This window comes from Callorhinus ursinus, unplaced genomic scaffold, assembly GCF_003265705.2.
Source record: "Callorhinus ursinus isolate GAN/ISIS: 27379988/994484 unplaced genomic scaffold, GSC_fseal_2.0 scaffold46, whole genome shotgun sequence".
In the NCBI taxonomy this organism is placed as follows: Eukaryota; Metazoa; Chordata; class Mammalia; order Carnivora; family Otariidae; genus Callorhinus; species Callorhinus ursinus.
The window spans coordinates 289283-314093 of NW_027397108.1; the positions used below are offsets into that span (position 1 = coordinate 289283).

The 24811-nt window shown below is 44.1% G+C and overlaps 1 protein-coding gene across 1 annotated transcript; it reads right to left on the reverse strand.

The window, feature by feature from the left end:
• Positions 1 to 81: 81 nt before the first annotated feature.
• TMEM231 (transmembrane protein 231) lies at positions 82 to 21423 on the reverse strand. The gene is made up of 7 exons (XM_073882308.1): positions 20949 to 21423; positions 20681 to 20850; positions 8500 to 8628; positions 8030 to 8173; positions 6090 to 6171; positions 4108 to 4218; positions 82 to 3698 (listed from the first exon to the last, which is right to left on the reverse strand). Exons 1-7 carry the CDS (start codon positions 21085 to 21087, stop codon positions 3523 to 3525), a joined length of 951 nt encoding a protein of 316 aa, XP_073738409.1. The 5' UTR covers positions 21088 to 21423; the 3' UTR covers positions 82 to 3522.
• Positions 21424 to 24811: the final 3388 nt, after the last annotated feature.

The window sequence follows — 24811 nt, forward strand, 5'->3', positions numbered from 1 at the left end:
GAGAGCACATGAGGGGGGAGGGTCAGAGGGAGAAGCAGACTCCCCGCCAAGTAAAGCAGTCCGCCCCCCCCCCGCCCCCGATATAACAACAGAGTACAGGCATCCGAAAAAAAGAGAATTCTGATCTCTTGTAATCCGTGGTGGGATCTAAAAGAAGTCTCTGCTGCTGGGAGTATAAATTAGTGCATTCTTTCCAGGATGCGGTTTGGCAAGATGAATTTAAATCCTTAAGAAAAGCCATAAGCTTTTTGAATTAGCAATTCCTTTCTAGGATTTATCTTTTTTTTTTTTTTTTTTTTTTTAAAGTAGGCTCCACACCCAGCATGGAATCCAACACGGGTCTTGAACTTACCACCCGGAGACCAAGACCTTGAGATCAAGACCTGAGCTGAGATCAAGAGTCAGATGCTTGACTGAGCCACCCAGGTGCCCCTCTAGGATGTATCTTAAGGAAATAACTGGCAATAAGGATTTATTTTTTTAAATATTTTATTTATTTATTCGACAGAGGGATACAGCGAGAGAGGGAACACAAGCAGGGAGAGTGGGAGAGGGAGAAGCAGGTTTCACGCGGAGCAGGGAGCCCGATGTGGGGCTCGATCCCAGGACTCTGGGATCATGACCTGAGCCGAAGGCAGACGCTTAACGACTGAGCCACCCAGGCGCCCCAGCAATAAGGATTTATACGCAAAGTTCATAGAAGTGTTGTTTATGATAGTGAAAAAATTAGAAACAGTACAAAAGATTAAGAAAGACATGTACCAGTATGCCAATAGGACATTTAAGGACAACTTGTTTTCTTTAGGTTACAGTACTTATATATTTTTGCCAATAGGCATTTAGAATTTATCTGGTCAGAAAGAACAAGACATCTTAAAGAGCATGAACATGATGGGACACCTGGGTGGTTCAGTCAGTTGAGTGTCTGCCTTCAGCTCAGGTCATGATCCTGGGGTCCTCAGGTAGAGCCCTGGGTGGGCTCCCTGCTCAGTGGGGAGTCTACTTCTCCCTCTCCCTCTGACCCCCCCCCGTGCTCTCTCTCTCAAATGAATAAATAAAAAATCTTAAAAAAACCTAAAAAGTATGAATATAAGGAGAAAGAAAGAAGACAGAATTGCTTTTTAGTTGATGGGACCTAAGGGTCTTAGGGGCCCTGATTCAAACAGAAACTGAATAATCATTTCACAGAATTAGAGATCTCCCCCATCCCGAATATTGCATAATAGTTTCAAACCCTGACTTAGCTATGAGTTTACAGCTCAGTTGATAAAATCCTGTGCATTTCTCACCCTTTTCCCTCTTGCCACTACACTGTGTCATTCAGGTTCAGAAGCTACCAACATCTGATCTGTAAATAATTTGATCTTTGCCAGACACAGTTGTAATTTTCCAGCCTGTGGTTTCCACATGCCATGTGGATTCCACCGAAAACAGACCATGTACTTGGGGCTCGACTGGCACTTTGCCAAGAGCTAACAAAAGCTCCAAGGCAGAGCCCTGGCAAGGTAAGGCAGCTGCTGAGTAACCCGGAGAATTGTGTGCCACCTCTGCCTTCCCCACCCCTTTTCCAAACTCTTCTCCTTGATAAAGCCACACACAGCCTTCTGTTTTGAATATTTTAATTAGAAAGGTACAAAACAGGGCGCCTGGGTGGCTCAGTTGGTTAAGCAACTGCCTTCAGCTCAGGTCATGATCCTGGAGTCCCAGGATCGAGTCCCACATCGGGCTCCCTGCTGAGCAGGGAGTCTGCTTCTCCCTCTGACCCTCTTCCCTCTCGTGCTCTCTATCTCCCATTCTCTCTCTCTCAAATAAATAAATAAAATCTTAAAAAAAAAGGTACAAAACATCACGGTTCTTTATACAAATTTTGCATTAAAATAAGTTAACAAAATGCAAAGCAGTGTTTAGTCACTTCTTTAGCTATCTTTCCATAGCTCATTACCTTCTCGTGATTCAAACCAGAGACCATTTTGTTGTTTTTTTTTCATTTATATCTCAAGAAAAAATGTTTAGGTATATAAACAGCCCTAGATATTAAAAGAAAAGGCAGAGGGGCCAGTGGTAAGCTATTTTTGTGCTTGACTACTTCAAAAGAGCTGTTCTTTTGGTCAGCCTGAAAGAAAAGGTGCTTTGGAAATGAGAACTGCATCTCCAAGGTAAACTAGGCAGATAGTGAGGGTTGTGTTTGTAGGTGGGCATGACGCATGGATCAGAGCAGGCATGTCTCCAGTGCCAATGATATCTTGGGATCATAAAGTAGATCCATTTGTCCTTTGAGGACAGCTCATCTCAGGCCAAGAATGGAGAACCAGTCTTCCATGTGCAGCGGAGGCCCACTTCAGCCATCCCATCCTGCAGATGCTCACTTAAGCAAGAGGATGAACCTTCTGGACTGCGTGTCATTCTGCTAACGGCCAGGCCACATTAGGTGGCCAGGGCGAGCAACCCCTTTATCCTCTCACTGTACCCTGTGTGTCCTCCCCAAAGCCGCTCAGTCTGATCGGCACCCTGTTTCTTCGTCAAGGGAAATACAAGTAGCTGGGTTTCCCGCTGGCCCTCCAGATAAACTCTGTCGTTGTTGGCAGTGGCAGCCAATACCAACAAGAGCTCCTCTGTCACCCACGTCCTTTTCGAGAAGGGGGAGGGCTGTCAAGGCCGAGGAGTGGCAAGTGTCCCGGCTGTTGGAAGAGGGCCAGAGAGAAAGAGACTGTGGTTACAATCCTTACTTCCCCCTCTGTTGCTGAGGGGATTGGGAACGAACGAGCACTCTGGCTGAAGCCTGCTGTTCCAGGGGGCACAGACAGGGCGAAAGGCAGGGCAACAAGCCAGCCATAGCAGGGCAGGGAATAAGGGCTGCTCAGCTGAGCTGATGACAGATGACTGTCTGTTAGACCAGGGGCAGGTGGATGGTGCTCATGTCCTGGAGTGGCCCACCCGCACATGTGTGTGTGCATGTGCTCTTGAGCGCTCCCCTTCTCTCGCTCCCATTCTCCTCTTCAAGGCCTCTCAGTGCTGGAAACCAAAGTTCTGGATGGGAAATGTAGATGCTCAGGAGTGGAAAGTGCTACTGATTTGCGTATCTCTCACAAGAGAGCCCTGAAAAGAGTAAAAAGTGGTTTACAATAGTGGGAAGAAATGCAGAGCATGTTTCTCAGTTCAAGAGAGGAAAAGTCTTTGCTTGACCAGAGATGGGACTCTTTCCAAGAGGTCTGAACTGATTGTAGTTTTCTCCTGAAATCCAAGCCTAAGGCAAAAAAAAAAAAAAAAAAAAAAAAGCAAATTATAGCCTTTGGGAACCCTTGGATGTTTCCACAAACTAGTCCCTGATGAGTCTGTAGGTGCTTAGAAGATACGGATTTGTGTAGAGAAAAATGAGACAGGATTGTCCTTTGTCTCTGATAGGAAAAGCACACACACCGGCATGTGTCCACTGGCTCTTTGCAAAAACTTCTTAAGATGGTAGTTCTCAGAAGACAACAATGAGGTAGCCAGGATCCTGCTTAGTTCTCAGAAATGGTCTTCTTACGATAAGTGCTCCTTATACACTTCTCCCTGCGGCATGGCTGTGACAGGGATTGTGGTCAACACCTGATTTTGAAACACAAATCTTTTGATTCTTTCAAATACCCAGAGGAAGATAAGCAGGATACTGACATACTGGATCCAGGCAAACTTCATCATTTCCCAGAATCCTGGAAGATATGTATAGACAGTTAAGGAGTCACAGATTGTATTTTCTAAGTGCAAGTTAAAGGTTTAGTTTAGACGGGAAATGGCAAAAATGTTTCAAATACTCTTAAGATAAAAGGGATGATAAAAGATTTTAAGGCATAAATATGGATGATGTTGACCTGGAAGAATTGCCCAGAAAGAAATGAGGAAATGAGGGTTTTTTTGTTTTGTTTTGTTTTTTGCCCAGAAAAGAAATTTGCCCAGAAAGAAATGAGGGTTTTTTTGTTTTGTTTCTTCCCGTATGACAGCAGATGAGGTCACTTGAGTGGGGCCACAACACTGTAGCCATTCCCAATCGAAGGCCTCCTGCATCTGTGACGGAGGAACCCTCCCTCCTTCTTCAAAACTGAGCTACAGTGGCTCTTTAACAGAAAGGATATGAAATGACTTCCACCGGGTATCGAATGACAGCGTGAATCACAAATGGAGCTTCTGCCGCCCTTCCCACCAGCCAGATGGGGTGGGGGTCCATCAGGACGGTGGTTACTGTAATACAAGGAGGAGTGAACCCATGAATGCTCTCTCAATAAAGTAATGAGGGCTATAAAAGTACTCTTTAACCTCTCAGGCAAATTCTGCACGTCAGAACTTATTCCAAAGAGATGATTCAAAAGGAAAGAGAACTGAATGTGTAAAGTTGCTCACAAATTATTCGTTAAAATACTTGTCAAAATATTTATGTTTAAGAGGTGCCTGGGTGGCTCAGTCGGTTGAGCATTTGACTCTTGATCTCAGGGTTGTGAATTCAGGCCCTGCGTGTTGGGCTCCACACTGGGCATAGAGCCTACTTAAAAAAAAATTTGTGTTAAAAACTTGGAAACGTTAGGGCGCCTGGGTGGCTCACTTGGTTAAGCGACTGCCTTTGGCTCAGGTCATGATCCTGGAGTCCCAGGATCGAGTCCCGCATCGGGCTCCCTGCTCAGCAGGGAGTCTGTTTCTCCCTCTGACCTTCCCCCCCTCATGTACTCTCTCTCTCTCTCATTCTCTCTCAAATAAATAAAATCTTAAAAAACAAACAAACAAACAAAACAAACCTTGGAATAATCTATATGTTCTACAGTTGTTAAATGGCTAAGTGAAGGAATACTATGCTACCACTAAAAATAATACCAATTAAAACTTTGTAGCAGTGTGGGAAATATTTGTATTACAAAGTACAGGGGCGCCTGGATGGCTCAGTCGGTTAGGCATCTGCCTTCGGCTCAGGTCATGATCTCAGGGTCCTGGGATTGAGCCCTGTGTCAGGCTCTCTGCTGCTTCTCCCTCTCCCTCTGCTGCCCCCCATGCTTGTGCTCATGCTCTCTCTCTCTCAAATAAAGAAATAAAATCTTAAAAAAAAAGTGCAAAAAAACTGGATCCTAAAATGTTTCTAAACCATGATAAGAGCCATACTAAAAAAAAAAAATCTGCTATGGACAAAGACTGGAAGGAATAAAGAAAGAAAAATTGTAGATGAGTGCTTTTGTCTTAAAAGACCTTTAGCTTTGGAATAACGCCAGCAGTGTGTTATAAAAAATCAGGAAGAAATACTGGAATTAAAGTCCCCATATTTGATAAATATGTGTGTATAGTATCCATGATGTCTGGTTGCCAAGTAATGCTTCAGATGCCTTTAGAGAAAACCTCAGACCACCAACCAGCCAAATGTGCTAAGTCCAGTACATTGGGCTGGCTTGATAGCTATTCTTTGGTAAGGGATAGACACGCTCTGCCTTCCAGCCAGAACCTTCGGCCCGCTGTTCTACCTCAACTGCTTGTATGGGGTAAGTCACTCACATTCCTTACTTCTATCTGAAAACTAAGGACAGCAATTTGTCTTTGGCTTCTTTTATAAGTGTGGTAGTGGGGACCAACTCAATTAGGTGTTTATATAAAAAAAGGAAATCAAGCCAATGGTGGGATAAATATGGCACTTAATAAATAAATATGGTGCATAAATGAGCACTCACCTGCTGGACTATAAGACTAGTGTTTAGGTGTGGGGGGGTAGGGCGTGGGTCTTTAGATCAGCAGTAAAAGGACAAATCGGGGCACCCTGTTCCCCTCCCATCACTGAGTATTCCACTGGTACTGACATTTTCATCATGACAGGGGCTCCAATTCTTTTTTTTTTTTTTTAGATTTTATTTATTTATTTGTCAGAGAGAATGACAGAGAGCACAAGCAGGGGGAAAAGCAGGCTCCCCACTGAGCAGGGAGCTCGATGTGGGACTCAGTCCAAGGACCCTGGGATCAGGACCTGAGCCGAAGGCAGACGCTTAACGAATGAGCCACCCAGGTGTCCGAAGGGCTCCAATTCTGTTTTTGTCCAATATCCTAACCTGGAAGGTCCTTGAGAAGCGGCTGAAAGAACTCACCATTCCTTTCCTGGTAAGCAGCAACAACATGGGTGAGGTCGTAGTCATAGGCAAAAGGGCTGGTCCCATTGATTACAGACACCTGGGAAATGGCAGAAGGATGGGGAATAAGCCCCCAGCCACTTCTCCACTCGTCTTTCCACCCTTTCACCCACCCAGGCTGATCTCAGGGACCACCCTCTTGTGCTTGGTGACCTATTCCAGCATCAGTAATCCGTTTTTCAAGGATGGATGGCTGGTGACCACTCCTGCCCACCCCCCACCGTCCGCCTTGCAATTTAAATCATCTACATTCAGTCTTCCCTTTGAAAAAATAAAAATTTATTTACTTTAGAGTGACAGAGAGCAAAAGTGATCAAGCACAAGTGAGAGGGGCAGAGGGAGAGGGACAGAGCAGACTCTGAGCTGAGTGCGGAGTCCAACATGGTGCTCGATCTCATGACCCTGAGAATCTAGATATGAAAACAGGACAAAGTGCAAATAATAAGCATATGATCCTTTGAAGAAGGAAACGATCTCCTGCCTTGTAATATTACACTCCTGTTGATATAATCAATATATAAATCTTGAAATAAAGTTTTTATCTAATAGTCCCCCTCCTTTTTATTTAAACTTATATTGAGGGGCGCCTGGGTGGCTCAGTTGTTAAGTGTCTGCCTTCAGCTCAGGTCATGATCCCAGGGTCCTGGGATCGAGCCCCGCATCGGGCTCCCTGCTCAGCGGGAAGCCTGCTTCTCCCTCTCCCACTCCTCCTGCTTGTGTTCCTGCTCTTGCCTATCTCTCTGTCAAATAAATAAAATCTTAAAAAAAAAAAAAAACCTTATATTGACTATAGGTAGAGGGACCATAAATCCATTTATCTGGAGCAGTCCCGGTTTATGCCTGTCATAACTGATAAGATCACTCTTTCATTTTCAAAAGTAGCCCGGCCCAACTTAACACGGCTCCCTTGTGATAAAGGATTAGTAACGAGTGACCATAAACATGAGTTCCAGCCCTGGACAGATGATTTATGGTTGTGTTACTTTCAAGTGGCAGGACTTTGGGAAAATTAATTAATCTCTGTCTGCCTCAGTTTCCTGATGTGTAAAACGAGAGTTCATGCTTTCAACAAATCTGTCTGAGTGCTTACAATGTGCCAGGCCCTGTTTAGGGGTGACAGTGGAGATGTGAGTGCTGTTAGCATTGGGGGAGACAGTAAGAGAACACGCCAAAAGCTTATCTTTACTATTTCCAGTGGAATAAGGAAAATCAGTCTGGGTGAGGGATGATGGGCAGGGGGGAGAATGCTCTTTAGAAAGCAGTGTCATGGAAGGACTGTGCTCAGGGACATTTGGACAGCAGCCCGAATGGAGTGGGAGAGCAAGCTATGCGGATACGTGGCAGAGTGAAAGGCCAAGGGCAAAAACGGGGGCAGGAGCTGCTTTGTGGGTTTGAGGCACAGCAAAAGGGCGGGTTTGGCTAGAAAGGAGCACGGGGGGCCATGACAGGACGGGCGGCTGGAGAGCTGGGAAATGACAGGGGCAGGCATCTTGTGAGGTGGCCGTGACCGCTGAACGAGATGACATAGTCTGACCTCTTCACCCAGGGCTGGCATATGTTATATGCTTAGCGAACGGTGGTTAGTAGGACTTCCCCAATGATTTACACGAACTGGAAAAGACCACTTGGAATAAGCCACGTGTGTGCACACATGCGCGCCCGCAAACAAGAAATAATTTAGTTCTTAAAGACAGGTTTTTGTTCTCTTTTTAGACGCAAATACAGGTGTATCTGTCTCTATATTTTGAAAGAATTCCTGGTGAGAATTCCTCAGAAATCCTTGTCTGTGCCACCCACGGAGAAATGCTATTTCCAACTTTCAGGTCTCCCTCTTTAAAGAACCTGATAAACAGTCACAGACAGAAAGAAAAGAGACGGATGCTGAGGAGCCTTCTTACGTTGTATCGGACGTCGAGGCCACCGCAGCTTAGGGGCTGCTTCTGCTGCAGCCTCAGGTCCCCGTTCACATACAACTGGGACCCTGGAACAGCAAAGGAGGACTGGAGAAACGCCATGCTCTGCATCACGAATGTGGACATCCTCTAAAATCATTAGGAGAGACAATTTCAGGTAGATCTCAAGGCTCTGGGTCCTTGGCATCCTCGTCTGTGGTGGCAGCCTCCTAGTCCCTCAAACAGCTGGTGAGGCCATGAAGGAAGCTCTCTGCCCCGAACCCCCTGAGCTCCAATAGCTCACATACATTACTACGGCCCCAATGAGAAACATGCGATTTGCCTCAATTAAATCCCAAACCACCCCTCCGAGGAGAGCCTTCTGCAGCGTGGGTTTTCCTGGAAACCGGACAGAGGGCTCAATTCTATGAAAGGATAAAAGGCGGGGATGGGCTTCCCCCAAGGAACTGACTCACGTGCAACTGGTAGGAGAAAGTCAGGACGAGCTGCACACCGAGAACGTGCTCTGTGGACTGCAGGGGAAGCTCCAGTTTAAAATGTAACAAGTCCATTTTCCCATCCTGGTTCCTGTCTTCTTCTCGAGTCTAGGAAACCCAAAGACAGCCAGTGGCCCTGGTCCTTAATAAGTCTGGGAAGAATCCGTATTCCTGCCGTAACACAGCGACCCACTGTTCCGCCATCCACGGGGTTTAGCTCCGTCACCGGAAGGAGAAACGCAGGATAAATAGGTGCAAGGGGATCGATGGTGGGGGAAGGGACCCGATGTCTGGCCCTGGACCTGCACACTCGTGCTCTCCAAACATTCAAGGGCCACACCGAACAGGAACTCGAAGTGGCAAGAACAACACCTAGATGGCAGTTGTTTTTTTTTTTTTTAGTTGTCTCCTTTGATCCTTTTTGTTTTGTTGCTGGTGTTTTCTTTTTCTTTAGAAACACATCTGAGTTTGTATGGAATGTTTAACTGGCACGCTAGTATTGACTTCTACTTCTCCAGGAGGCAAATATTTTTTTAAACATTTTATTTATTTATTTGACACAGAGAGAGAGACAGCGAGAGAGGGAACACAAGCAGGGGGAGTGGGAGAGGGAGAAGCAGGCTTCCTGCTGAGCAGGGAGCCTGATGTGGGGCTCGATCCCAGGACCCCGGGATCATGACCCGAGCCGAAGGCAGACACCTAACAACTGAGCCACCCAGGCGCCCCAGTATTTTACCACTTCCTGTGGAATATAGAGACATCTTATAGATCACTTTACCCTGCTCCCTTTTTTCCATTATGTTTATCTTATGTACACACGTTGAAAACCCCATTAGACAATGTTACTAGTTTTGCTTTTAACTATAAAAAATGCGTTTAAAGACACTCAAGAGTAGAGTCATCTATTATATTTCCCAGATATTTATATCTGTAATGTAAGTTATAGATATTTTCCATTTCTTCCTTTATTTTAATATTCCAGATTTCCTTCTGGTATCACTTAATTCTGCCTGGAAAACTTTTTTTTTTTTTAAGATGTTATTTATTTGAGAGAGAGAATGAGAGAGAGAGAGAGCACGAGAGGGGGGAAGGTCAGAGGGAGAAGCAGACTCCCTGCTGGGCAGGGAGCCTGATGCGGGGCTCATCCCAGGACCCCAGGATCATGACCTGAGCCGAAGGCAGACCCCCAACAACTGAGCCACCCAGGCGCCCCTCAATTTTTTTTAAATAGAAAAGAAACAGATCCTAATCATCATACATTCATTCCCCAAACAGACTCAGGAGAAAAACACCAAACTCTATTTATATTTTCCTCTACCACAGTGTCTTTGCTTCAGACTACCGATATTGGAACTCATTCTCATCGCTGACATCAGGGCTTGAAAGCCTCGTGCATCTTTTAGTACCAATCAATACAGTGAAAAAGGAAGCTAAATAACATCAGCAAGTCATTAAAACTACACAGTTTATAAATTATAGACACGAAAGTAGGGAAAACAGAGATCTAAGGAGGGATAAAGACAAATGACAGCTCATAAAAAACACCAGAATCCAGTCTCACTGCCCAGTCTGCCAGTCTGACCTCATACAGGAAAGATGGCACTGAAATATGATCCCTGGGGACATGATTCCTTGGGACAGCTCTGGATCTTGTTGCTACAACTGATCCTTTTTCCCTGTAGGTTCTCAGAAGGATTCTGCTATGGCATGTCAACATTCCCATTGGCATGCTCTGTGAACAGATTCATTTTGCTTTCCACTGTTATTATTATGCAAGGAAGAGATTCTTTGTTCTTTTTCAGGCTCCTAAGGTTGATTGAGATGGAGCTATCTCAGTTTTCAGGACCTTTCAATCATATCTTTCCTTCAGACAATAATGTCCTTATCTTAGGCTTCGTTAGAGAGAAACCTACCCTTTCTCTTCTGTTGGATTCTGTTTTCTCTGTCCTGTTCCATCAGCTTCACAGGTGTAGGGGAGGGATATCTGTTACCAGGGCTGACGATCAAGTTACTGAGGCAATTATGTATTAGCAATTATGAGTAGGACGGAAAAGAGGCTGCCTTGTCTTCCTGTGAATTTTCTTCAGTTGGGAAGACTTGCAAGACAAAGTCGGGTTCACTCTCTGTAGTGGACCCACGCCTTGTGGATCTTTAGGGTTGGACAGAAAGACAAAGATCAAATGTCTCAACTTGCAAGGCAGGATGGGGCTGGGGGGAATTGCCAGAAGAATCCAGACCCCAGTACAGTGTGGGAAGGAGAGAAATGCATTTTTTCATTTGATCTTTACAATAAAGCCTGAGGTAAGCAAAACAAGTATTAGCCCCACCGTACAGATGAGAAAATCAAGGTTCAGGGAGATTTCGGGATTTACTGGGTGTGGCCTAGTAATGGTAAAGATTTGAAACCGTGTCTTTTGACTTCAAATCTGGTCCTCTTTCCAGGACTAAAATGTCCAGACTTTAAAAAAAGGAGAAAATGGTGGGTAGGATAAATCTTTTTGCAAAAAGCCAGCATCAAAAGTTTGAAAGCAAGTCAGTATCGTGTTTGTGCGCCCATTTTTACTCCATGTTCACAGAGGATAGAGATCTGGCATAGCACCATAATTAGTGCCTGCTTGTTAAATTCACTCATTACTCTGTCAAGTATTTTTTTAGGGGCCTGCTATGTGCTGTCAGGTGCTGGAAATGTAACGGCAAACAAAACAGACTCCTTACCCTAATGGAGCTTACATTCCCAGCTAGGGAGGCAGAAAATAAATGTGATAAGTGTCACAAAGAGAAATGAAGTAGACTTCAATTTAAGAATGACAGGGTAGAATTTCACGGTCATTCTTTAAGGAAAACATTCAGGAAGATCTGACTGTGGGAAGCCGGAAAGAAGTGAGGTGAAGAGGCACAGAAGTATCTAGGGGAAGGGTGACCCCTGCTGACAAAGTGTACCTGCTCTGCACTCTACGCGAAGCGGGTCAGGGCTTATGGGAGCGATGAGGCCAGGGCACCCGAATGATCGAGAAGGAGGGAGGTGGAAGCCGAGGCCAAGGGAGTCACGGGGCGAGGGGATGATGCTAATGCTGCATCTGCCACAAATGCCCATCGTCAGGGCCGGCTCTCATCCCCACTGGGCTGACAGGGTGGGCTACGTTCCTATGCCAGCACTCGGACCACTGATGAAATCCATTCTTTCATTCCATTTAGTTCAAATCAAGCTTAACATGTGTGCAAGTTACAAAGGCAGGCACTCAGGGAGCTAATACTTCTCTAACACAACTTCAAGGTTAGTATCTAAAACCCAAATGGTGTGTTTGGCTAAAGGAATTCATAAATTACATCAGCACCTTATTTTTATAAGGCATATGAGCCATCGGAGCTGGAGAAGGAAGGGAAGAGGTTGGTGTGACTTCGAGGAGCTGGGCCAGACCTCAGGAGCCTGGAGAAAGAACCCATTAGAGGGAACCGTAAGGTCGAAGGAGACTTCTTCCTTCCTGTCTGCATCCCCTCCCAACCCCCCAACAATGGTTCTTCACTCTGGTTGCCATCTTTCTCCCACTGCCAGAAGAAGGCTCATCATGCCTCCTACAGGTAGAACCTCACAGAGAGCCAGTGAGCAAAGAAGAATGTGATTTTCAGCAACTCAGCATGAGCATCACAAAGCAGCATATAGGAGGGTGGGTTTGGAGCAGGCATAAGACTCACTAACCTGCACACCATCTGACTGTAAGCTGCTGTAAATTTGGGGCGCCTGGGTGGCTCAGGTGGTTGAGCGTCTGCCTTCGGCTCAGGTCATGATCCCAGGATCGAGGCCCGCATTGGGCTCCTTGCTCATTGGGGAGCCTGCTTCTCCCTCTCCCACTCCCCCTGCTGTGCTTGCTCTCTCTCTCTCTCTCTCTGACAAATAAATAAATAAAATAAAATCTTAAAAGAAAAAAAAAACACTTGCTGAAAATTTAATCACTGCCATTGTTTCCAGAGTGCTCCGATTTGCAACATTTTCCCCATCAGGGGTCCTATAGTATTTGATGGTTTGTTGGAATTTGTTAGGCCCCTGTTTGTTTCATACCTTCAATTCTTTCAAGTCATATTCTTTTATTAAAGGTTAATTTCTTCATTTATTTTCTTTAAGATTTACTTTTAAGTAATCTCTATACCCAATGTAAAGCCTGACCGCATGATCCTGAGATCAAGGGTCACATGCTAGGGGCGCCCAAGTGGCTCAGTCAGTTAAGCGTCTGCCTTAGGCTCAGGTCATACTCCCAGGGTCCTGGGATTGAGCCCCGCATCTCTCCCTCTCTCTCTGGCTCCTGGCTGTCGCTCTCACTCTCTGCCTCAAAATAAATAAATAGAAATATTTAATTAAAAAAAAAGAGTCCCATGCTATATACTGACTGAGCCAGCCAGGTGCCCCCAAAATAGACACTCTACCAGTGTCTATTTTACCATATACTTATCATCATTGGGTGTTTCATGTTTTTCTTTTAATATTAAAATACTCCTTGGCACCAGTCTTTGGATCTCCAACAAAGTAGGGACCAATAAATACTTCATGGCTCCTAGATTCATCAAATCCTTGCTACCTGTGTTTCAATGAATCTAAGACACCATCAATTATAAAATGCAATGTTACTTTACATACCAGCAAAAAAGCAGAACTACTTCTAATTAAATTATGACACAATGCTTTCTAATTACTGAGAGCATTTCTTTTATACTTATAAAAGCTTTCAGACTCTAAACATATTTATATCAGATATCATACTTATGCACATAAAAATATAAGCAAAATAAATGGATCTAGGGATTCCTAAAACTTCTTTACATTCTGATTCTTTTGCATCACTTTGTGACTCAATGATATCCATACTTTTTTTTTTAAGATTTTATTTATTTATTTGACAGAGAGAGACACAGCAAGAAAGGGAACACAAGCAGGGGGAGTGGGAGAAGGAGAAGCAGGCTCCCCACCGAGCAGGGAGCCCGATGCGGGACTTGATCCCAGGACCCTGGGATCATGACCTGAGCAGAAGGCAGACGCCCCACCGACTGAGCCACCCAGGCGTCCCATATCCATACTTTTCTATGTAATTTTGTCCTTCGTGCCATCAAGCATATTGGAAATACAACATTAAAAAAAAAATCCATAAAAGGAACTAAATCCATTGGTCTGGGCTCTTAAGCAGGCTTTAGGGACATTTGGGTGGCTCAGTCAGTTAAGCATCCAACTCTTGATTTTGGCTCAGGTCATGATCTCAGGGTTGTGAGATCGAGCTCCACGTTGGGCTCTGTGGTCTGTGTGGAGTTGCCTTGAGATTTTCTCTCTCCCTCTGCTCCTCCTCCCTCCTACTCGCAATAAATACATACATACATAAAATCTTTAAAAAAATTATGTAGAGCTGGCCTATGTTTAAGTGCCTCTTAAACCTTCCCTGACCTGCTCAACATTTGGTTCTCAGGGTTAAAATAATGTTTTATTATTGTTTCTGGGGTTTTCTTTTCAAGATGCTGATATCCCTTCTGCAAGTTTTGATGCTGAAACATCTGATGTTTGCACATGTGTAGGCAATAAGGATTATGCCCAGCCTGTCTCCTGGCAGCGGCTATTTTCTTTTAAAGACTTTATTTACTTATGAGAGGGAGAGAGAGAGAGCACGAGCAGGCGGGAGAGGCAGAGTGAGAGGGAGAAGCAGACTCGCTGCTGAGCAGGGAGCCTGATGCGGGGCTCGATCCCAGGACCCAGAGATCATGACCTGAGCTGAAGGCAGACACTTAACCGACTGAGGCCTCCAGGCGCCCCCCAGCAGCTACTGTGAGATACCACAGAGAGGACACATTCTGATCTCAGAGATGTGAAAACTGTATCTCAGACACTGCGATGCTCTTCACTCATCTTCCTGCACCTCCTATAGCCTTCAGCCCCCATATTCTCTGTGTCTACACATGCCTTAAAGGGTTAAGGGAGAGGTCACCCTGTGCTTCTTTCTTCTGTCCTTAACAAGAAACCCGGACTTACAAAGCATTAAAGGCACAGGGACTTTAGAGACGCTGCCCAAGGTGAGCTGACCAAAGCAGAAGCAAGGCCATTTCTGGCTTCTGAGGCATTTTCCCAAATTAGCAACCACAAAGACACCCCGCAGCATTTGGTCAAACCTTGACCTAAAACCACTGCTTCCCTGGTCTCCTGCACAGTTTCTCAAACAGGATGTAGTTAGTTTAGCTTTACCTCGGGAGCTGGGAAAAAAAAAAGTATTTTGTTGTAATAAGGGTTAAGAGTATATGATATAGAATGACAAACCCTTGTGTTGTAGTCTTGACTGTTCGGTTAAGAACTAAGCAAATGAGGTCACTTCTCTGAGTCTTGGTTTCTTTACCTGTAAAACGGGGGTATAACCCCTATATCACATGGTTACCATGAGGATTAAAGAGGTAATGTATGTAAAAAAAAAATTAAGAGTTAACACTTAGTGATTATCACAGGCCAACTACTATGTAAAGGACTTCAGACGTATTATCTAATGATGAAATGTTAAGCATATTCCTGAAACATAGTAAATCAACAGTAATTTTTATTACTATGGCTCGTATGGATCACCTACCTGCTTTAAAACAAAATTGAGACATAATTCACATACCATAAAATTACCTAAAATATAGAGTTTAGATTTTAGGATATTCATGAAGTTGTGCAACTATCACCCTTACCTAATTCCAATTTTAAAATATTTTCATCATGCAGAAAAGAAACCCTATGCCCATTAGTAGTCACTACCTATCTCTCCCCACCCTCAATTCCCCAAGCCCCTGGAACCCTTAGTTTCTGTCTCTACAGATTTGACTCTTCTGAACATTTCATATAAATGCAATCAGACACAGTGCTGTCTTGAGGCTGGATCCTTTCACTTAACATGTTTTGAAGGTTCATCCATGCTGTGGCATATATCCTGACTCCATTCCTTTTGGTGGCTGAATAACATTCCTTTATATTGTTACTTTTGTTTATCCATTCATAAACAAATTATCCATTCATTTGTTGATGGACATTTGGGCTGTTTCCACTTTTTTCTATTAGGAATAAAGCTGCTGTGAACATTTGTGCATGAGTTTTTGTGTAGACATAGCTCTTCAATTCTCTTGGGTACACATATACCTAGGAGTGGAGGTACTGGAAAATATGGTGATTCTGTTTTACTTTTTGAGGAACTGCAAACTACTTTCCAAAGCTGCCGTGTCATTTTATATACTTACCTGCTTTTAAATTTTTATTGTTTTCTGTTTGTTTGTTTGTTTTTGCCCTACTTGGGCCCTTTCTAAATTTTCCTTTAAAAATTATTGTCATTGGGCGCCTGGGTGGCTCAGTCGTTAAGCGTCTGCCTTCGGCTTGGGTCATGATCCCAGGGTCCTGGGATCGAGTCCCCCATCGGGCTCCCTGCTCCGCGGGAGGCCTGCTTCTCCCTCTCCCACTCCCCCTGCTTGTGTTCCTGCTCTCGCTGTGTCTCTCTCTGTCAAATAAATAAATAAAATCTTTAAAAAAAATTATTGTCATTGTCATTATGGGGCACCTGGGTGGTGCACAGTTGAGCATCCGACTCTTGGTTTCAGCTCAGGGCATGATCTCAGGATCGCGAGATCGAGCCCCACGTGGGGCTCCATGCTCATTGGGGAGTCTGCTTGAGATTTTCCTCTCTCCCTCTCCCTCTGCCCTTCCTCCTGCTCACACGTTCTCTCTCTCTAAAATAAATAAATACATCTTTAAAAATTGCCATTATAATCTAAAAATCTTGAATGTGTATTACATTTTCATGATACCAAATTTAAAAGGTACAAAAGGATATACAGTAAAAAAAGCTTCTCTCCCACCCTAACCTCAGCCACTTAGTTCCTTCCCTAGAGCAACCAGTGTTGTCTTTTGAATCCTTCCAGAGACAGTAGAAGCATTTGTGTACATATATGTATACACACCCATACACATATTCTTTGTCATTGTTTCTATTATTTTTATGTGAATGGAAGCATATTATATACAATTTTTATTTTTTCTACTTATTAATTTCTTTTGGAGGTAATTCCACATCAATATATAGAGATCTGCTTCCTTAAAAAAAAAATAGCTATGCAACATTCCACTGGGTAGATGTACCACAATTTCTCTGATGAGTCTTCTAGTACTACACTGGCTGTTTACCCTATTACAGTGCTGCAATACGCAACTTTTTATGTATGTCACACACACACACACACACACACACACACACACACACACACACGTGGGGGAGGGGCAGAAGGAGAAGCCGACTCCCCACTGAGCAGGGAACCTGACGCAGGGCTCAATCCCGGGACCCTGAGATCATGACCTGGGCCAAAATCAGATGTTTAACTGATTGAGCCACCCAGGTGCCCCTATTCCGTATTTTAAATTGAATCTTGATCTATCTGGACATTAATCCTAGTGTACCATCTGAGCACTGGCTCCATCTTAACTTTTTCCAGATGGCTTCCCAGTTGTCCCTACAGCATTTTATTGTAGAAGTCATCTTTCACTTAAAATGCCACCTTCGTCATATTTGAGTCCTTTTTTATACTTTTTATACAAGTCCCCCAAGCCACACTGCTTTATTTATTATGGCTTTAGGGTATAATTTAATATCTGGGAGAACTGTTCTCCTCTTTCCCTTTTCTTTCTCCTAGAATTTTTCCTTCTTTTTCCATATGGCTGTCTGTCCCCTCCCCCAAATTGTCATGTTTTCACTGAGAATGCATTAAAATTATAGATCAATGAAGGGAGAAGAGATATCTTTATGATGTTGAATTTTCCTACCCAAGAATATGACAGAAATTGACATTTTTTATCTCCTTTGTATCATTCATTAGTCTATTTAAAGTTCTACTCATATAGATCTTGCACATTTCTTTTTCTTTGTACCTATCTATCTACTTAAAGTAGATTTCATGCCCAGCCTGGAGCCCAACGCTGGGCTTGAACTCACGACCCTGAGATGAAGACCTGAGCTGAGATCAAGAGTTGGATGCTTAACTGACTGAGTCACCCAGGAGCCCCCACTTTTTAAAAAAAATTTTTTTTAAGTATACATTTCTTGTTAAGTTTATTCCTAACGAGTTTATTTTTTGAGGTTGCTCTTGAGATCTGTACTTCCACTATATCTTCTAGCTCATTTATTTACATCTCATGATTTCAAACTATTCTCAAACCAAGGGTTCAGCTAGGAAGGAAGCAAATCATTCACCTGAAAAACACGTAGATGACATAGTTCATCGATTACTTATAAACGCTGGCCTGGAATGGAGGGGGAAAAAAGACAAGGAAAAGGGAGCTTTGGTTTTGTGTTTTATAGTGTAAAATTACCCAGTATTAAAAAGCATTAATAATTCCGGGCACCATAAAAACAGAGGCTGTCTTGTTTCCATGGAACAAAAATTGATACACACACTAGTATGTTAGTTAGATTAGAGCCTAACCAACTAGCAGTCCAACTGGAGAGCCAATCCATTGTGTTGGATGAACAAATGAAAATAAAAAATGAATGAAACCTAATGCTACCTCCTTGCTTTCATGATTACTTTAACTTTTCATGATTATCTCTTAGACTTAAGTAACCAGAGAGTATGATAGAGAGGAATACACAAATCTAACAAAAACAAAAAACTTCTCCAGAAACTTGTTAACCTAAAGTAAAACTAGCAAGGGGCTCCTGGGTGGCTCAGTCGGTTGAGCATCAGACTCTTGATTTCTGCTCAGGTCATGACCTCAGGGCCGTGAGAGCGCTGCCTCCTCCCAGCATGGAACCCGCTAGATTCTCTCCCTCCCTTTGCTCCACACACCAACAACCCCCCACTCGCACTCTCTCTCTCTAAAAAAAAAATAAATAAAGTATAACTAACAAGCTAATATTTTGTTTGTTTGGAATAAAAAAAAACATTTAGAAAGGAAACACATGAATGCAGAGCCCCAGAAATACAGTGGGTAGTGAAAAGTAAGCATACCTTGACACGGCCTCTCATCCACAGTCACCCTTCCCCACACACATTATCATCTCAAATAAGAATAAAAACAAGTTGGGGCGCCTGGGTGGCTCAGTCAGTTAAGCATCTGCCTTCATCTCAGGTCATGATCCCAGGGTCCTGGGATCAAGCCCTGAATCAGGCTCCCCACTCAGCAGGAAGCCTGCTTCTCCCTCTCCCTCTGCCTGCCACTCCCCCCTGCTTGTGCTGTCAAATAAATAAATAAAATCTTAAAAAAAAAAAAGAATATAATTGGGCAACATATCATGATTAGTGAGGAGTTATTGACGGAAATATTTCACATACTCCAGTCCTCCCTTTTTTAAAATCAATTTAAAAGACCTGATCGTTTAAGAATCAAAAGTGTTCAACAATGTTTGTTGCAAAACCCAGCAGATTTCCAGCCCCATGGCAAATATTTTCATCTCATTTGCCTGGTTATTTAGAAATCTATCTCCATGTCTTTATTTTTTTTTTTAAAGATTTTATTTATTTGAGAGAGAGTAAGAGCTAGAGAGAGAAAGAGCACACACAGAGGGTGAGGGACAGGGATAAGCCAACTCCACGCTGAGCTGGGAGCCCGATGCAGGGCTGGATCCCGGGGCTCGATCCCAGGACCCGGGGATCATGACCTGAGCTGAAGGCAGACGCTTAACTGACTGAGCCACCCAGGCGCCCCCTCCATGTCTTTAAATAACCTGTGCAGTGGCAATTCTAGATTTCTCAGTTTCAGGCATTCTCTACTGGCTTCCCATGAGAAGAGATGAAGGTTTAGTTTTCTTCCCTCCAGCCCCCCAACTGAGTTAAACTCTCATTTTGGTTAGTCAATCAATATTCGGTGTTCACATATTTATGACTATGCAAATCCTATTGCTTTCTCCCTTTTCCTTACTTTTTAATTCTCTGGATTTAATAATTATTTGCTTGCTTAGTTTTCTATTCACTGGTACCATTTCAACAAACACCTTGCATTGCAATTCCTCATAATTTGCTGTTTAAAGGTGTAAGATTTATTCAAAATCTTGTTCGCTGCAGTATTATTTCTAATAGTGAAAAAGTAAAAGCCCATCAAATATTCACCAACAGGGAACTGGTTAAATCCATTAGTTTTTCCATATCATGAAAATTTTATGCAGATCTTAAAAGAATAAGGTTGATTAGCAAATGTACATGTCCCAAACCCAGCCTTTAATTTTATGTCATTATGTATACCTTTAACTCTTTAATATTTCACAATGAGCATGCATTTTTATAATCGGAAAAAAATTAAAGCAATCAGAAAAAAGTAATATGAATTATATTTTGTTTGTAGTTATTCATATGACCAATCAGAGGTAAAAAATTTTTTTTTTCATTTTATTTAGTTGCTTGAAGAAAGTCTGAATTTTTTTTTTTTTCAGGTACACAAGTTGGCTTTTGGCCAATCATCTCTGAGATGTATAAAGAGATTCGACTTTGGAAGAAAAAAAATAGAATTTTCATACTTCTAAAGGAAAATGTTTTCAGAAAATGAGCAGAAAGGGAATGATTGTAAAGGAAGCACTCACTCATCCTGAACCAAATACTAAATTAAAGACAGCAAAATGCTTCCTTTTCATCCTGGACAACTGCAAGATGGAGCAGCATCTAATCCTACAAGCCAGGGAGGTGGGACTGGGACCCCAGCACATTCTGGGTAGGTCGCTTAACCAATCAGCGCCTCGGCTTCCACGTGTCAGGTCTGCACAAAAATGCATGCCTTTACCGGTGGTCCCTGCTGCGATGCGCAACTGCAGCGACACGCTGGGTTAATTACTAAGAAGAGCGCTCGGCCGGCCTTCGTGACTCAAAAGTTTCGTGACCACCCAACCATCAGGCCAGGCCCACGGAAATGACAGGGAGCCAGAGACAGGTCCTCCCCAAGCTTCTGTTGGGCATGCTGACAGCAGTGGCTAACATTCTTGGGGCCGTGGACTGCTTGGAGAAGTCGAACGAAACAAGGAGTCACTTCCTGGGACATTAAACACGCAGGCCAATGCGCCTGTGTACACAACCAACCCTTAAGACACAACCTGGGCTTACCCCGGCCGGGACCGCTCGCCCTCTCCCCTCCACCCCCAGACACCCCCGCTCAGTCCCGGTGGGCCTCTAGGCCCCGACGGAAACCACGCACCGAAACCAGCGGGACGCGCAGGTGATCCCCCTGCAGCCGGTTGAAGGCGGGGAACGTGCTCCAGGCCAGGAACCCGCCGCGCTCCGGTCCCAGTAAGGCCACGAGCAGCACCTGGTGCTGGAAGCGCACGGTCGGCTGCTCCTCGTAACTGCTCCGCTTCAGCCAAAACCCTGAGGTAGAGAGGGCGGTGGGGAGGAAGTCAGGAAGGCGAGCACGGGCACGGCGGGCCTTGGGGAGCTGTGCGCGCAGCGGCCGCGAGCAGGCTCACCGTGGCTCCGGAAGGCCACCAGCAGCGGCGGGATGTACGTGAGCGCGGCGGCCAGCAGCAGGAACAGAGCGGCCTTGGAGCAGAGCCCCGCGCGGTAGCCGCGCTCCACCGGGTGAGAGAAGAGCTCGTAAAGCGCCATGAACGCCGCGCGGATTCCTGCCGCTTTCTCGAGACCCCTACGCGGTTCGAGAGGAAGGACCAAATTTGGCTTCTCCTGGTTGCCATAGCCTTGGTCTCCATGGCAACCGACGGTGCAGGGAAAGGAACCAATAGCAAGGACGCGGGGCCTTGGCAGGGGTGGGGCCAAGCGGGGGCCGAGCCCGCTGGTGGGCGTTCGTCCTCGCTTCACGCCTTACGTGAGTTTTCCAAAGGCTGAATGGAAATAGGATGTTTCCGTACCCAGAATCGTTGACTTTTCCTCTGTTAACGTTAATGTAAAATAAGGGGCGCCTGGGTGGCTCAGTCGTTAAGCGTCTGTCTTCGGCTCAGGTCGTGATCCCAGGGTCCTGGGATCGGGCCTCCCATCGGCTCCCTGCTCAGCGGGAAGCCTGCTTCTCCCTCTCCCACTTCCCCTGCTTGTGTTCCCTCTCTCGCTGTGTCTCTCTGTCAAATAAAACCTTAAAAAAAAATTACGTAAAATACGATTTTCATTAAAAATGACTTAAAGTCCTTACCTGCTTATGTCATCTGTTAATCCGCAAGGTGGTTCATACTTAAATCCAACCAGTCACAGCCCAACCTCCACTGCAGGAAAATCCAAAACATAAGTGTGGCTGTGCTCCTGCACCTGGGCCTGGCTAAGACCAAACCCCGGTCCCTTTGCCTCCAAATTTCCTGTTGCTTTCACTATATGCCATAGCAGGACAGACACAGAAATAGGGCACAAAGACCCCAGCTCTTCGAGGAATAAAGGATAATTACTACATGGCTCTCTCTGCTATATGTCATCACCTTATACTGGGTACAAACTTGGCTGCTGGTTTTAGAAGCTGTGCCGCCCCCCTCAAATGACTGTGGCTTATCACTTAATCGAATGCTTCCATCACCACCATCGCCACCACCTCCAACCAGTATTTTGTTGCTGGGTTTTTTTTTTTTAAAGATTTTATTTATTTATTTGACAGAGACACAGTGAGAGAGAGAACACAAGCAGGGAGAGTGGGAGAGGAAGCAGGCTTCCCTCGCAGCAGGGAGCCTGACGCGAGGCTCGATCTCAGGACCCTGGGATCATGACCTGAGCCGAAGGCAGACGTTTAACGACTAAGCCACCCAGGCACCCCTCCAACCAGTATTTTGAACATGGCAGAAGGGATTTTTTTTTTTTTTTAACCATGGTCAACAGCCAGGTTCTTTATCAGAAGGCCGGGAAGGATCACACTGCAGTCCCAAACGATAGTGTGAGGTTTGTGATCAGAGCGGAATAGATGCCTCTATTTTGAAGGCACCTAGAAACGGCTTTTAGGTGAAGAATACAGCCGAGATACTAACAACACAGACGCCTGAGGGGTCAAGACCTGACCATTTGGGAAAATTATCCAGGGTCCTTACCACAGTTCAAGATAACAATTAATAGGGGCGCCTGGGTGCCTCAGTGGTTAAAGTCTACCTTTGGCTGGGGTCATGATCCCGGGGTCCTGCGACAGAGCCCCGCATGGAGCCCCGCATTGGGCTCCCTGCTCCGCGGGAAGCCTGCTTCTCCCTCTCCCACTCCCCCCGCTTGTGTTCCCTCTCTTGCTGTGTCTCTGTCAAATAAATAATAAAATCTTAAAAAAAAGATAACAATATCAGCCGTAAGATTTTGTCATATCAGGTCCAGTACTACTCATTCTTGCTTTAAAGCTTTTCTGGGTGGCAACACGGCTCTTAAACACAGCAATTGTTAGGCTTAAATCTATATTATGATTCTGACATACTGTATGGTTTAAGTGAATGTCTTTCATTTATTGAACAACTATTAAAACCATATGATTTCACTCATATGAAACTTAAGAAAACAAATGAACAAAGGGAAAAAAGAGACAAACCAGAAAAAGACTATATATTACTACATAGAACATATATAGAACAAACAGATGGTTACCAGAGGGCAGGTGGGTGGGGTGATGGGTGAAATAGGTGAAGGGGATTAAGAGTGCACTTTTCTTGATCAGCACTGAGTAATATATGGAAGTGCTGAATCACTATATTGTACACCTGAAACTAATATAACACTATGTTAACTACACTGAAATAAAAATAAACAAATAACCATTAAAATAAGATTCTGGAATAGATGGTTCTAGTGTCACCTCCTGAGAGTAGCTCTATACTGAGGAAGGAGGTGTTTGCCTTCAAAGTTCCTTCTTTCAGCAGAAGGAAACACCTACTTTAGCTAGTATCAGCTTAGTCACTGCTGAGACACAGGGTGGTGACTGCTAAGAATTTAGGTGTGTGAAGTGCTTCTCCTGAGATGCCATGAGCTTTGCAAAAGTATTTAGTAATAATGGATACTAATATTTACTCTTCGCTTCCATGGTTTGAAGAAACTAGTCTTTGTGGTTTTGATTCTTTAAGAGGGAATATTAGTTTTTAAAAATGCTAAAGGTCTGTGTGTATTGTGTCATTTCATATATTTCATAACTGAGAACTGACTTCTCAGTTTCCATTTCCCTAATTTTCTCATGTTTCATACCATTTACTTTTTAAAAAGATTTATTTTTAGAGAGAAAAAGAGAGCCTGTGAGCATGGGGAGAGGCAGAGAGAGAGAGAGACAGGCAGACTACCTGCTGGGTGCAGAGCCTGACCCCACGACGCTGAGATCATGATGAGCTGAAACCCAGTGAGACACTTAACCAACTGAGCCACCAGGCACCCCTTGATACAATTTACTTTTAAGGACAAAGAGAGTTGTTCTCTTAAAACTACACATTTTGATCATGTTCTACTCCTCTCTAGAAGCTCCTGTTAAGGGATATCTTGAATCCGTTTAGAATGCCTGAATGTATGCATCAAAGCTTCCCAGCATTTATCTGTATTACTTCCCAGTTCCCGCTTCCAACCCCAGCCTTTGTTTCTATCTATTAAGGAAAGTTTATCCTTTGGAAAATGTATCCTTCTCTCTGAAGCATAAGATTCTCTGTGAAGTCTTTCCTGATAAACCGCATTTGGTTTGGTGTCAGCCCCCATTGCCCTAACCATCCCTCAGCATTCATGTTCACAGACCTCTCCAACATTTGAAATTTATTCTGCATGTTTTATAAGTCTGTTAATATGGAATTGTATACTTTCATTATCCTATTTTTTCTTCTGACTCACCTTTTCAACTAGCCACCCCCTTAAGGAAGGCATTAGGTATCTTTAGAACCTTTAATAAGCTAAATATAATGACCCCACAGGTAAAGAAGATGATGCATATCATCAGGACAGATCAGGGAAGCCAATTAGAATGGTGAACTGGAAAAAGACATCAAGAAAGTAGGTAAAGATAGAAGACAGAAACACACTGCACCGTATTGAGACCATCAGGTTACATGCTTGTAAGTGGGTGACTGACGGGATCTTTTCCCTGAGAAGTATACTAAGGTCTTCCAGGTGCAAGGTGGTGTACACATGCCTTGGAGTAGGATACAATGACCAGTTCTGTAAAAGGAAGCAGGGGTCTTCAGTCCAATTTCAAACTCTTCCACTGATTCACTGACTGTCCAATGGTGAACATCCACCTTGATTCCTCAGTGTTTAACTCTATTTGCAAAAAGGTATTTTCAATTTTTTCATTCACTCTCTAGCTGATCTCATCCAGTTCAACAGCTTTAAATACTTCTCTCTTGAATTTGAGGCTCCTAGATCTATTCATTTACTCCGTATCTTTATTTGGATGTGTCTC

What these genes read in the sequence shown, in the direction of transcription:
- TMEM231 (XM_073882308.1), bottom strand. Translation starts at nt 21,087, where the DNA reads ATGGCGCTTTACGAGCTCTTCTCTCACCCGGTGGAGCGCGGCTACCGC. An exon ending in GGTGGCCTTCCGGAGCCACG is followed by an intron (nt 20,851 to 20,948) that starts GTGAGCCTGCTC and finishes TCTCTACCTCAG; the next exon opens with GGTTTTGGCTGAAGCGGAGC. An exon ending in TGCTTACCAGGAAAGGAATG is followed by an intron (nt 4,219 to 6,089) that starts GTGAGTTCTTTC and finishes CTTGTATTACAG; the next exon opens with TAACCACCGTCCTGATGGAC.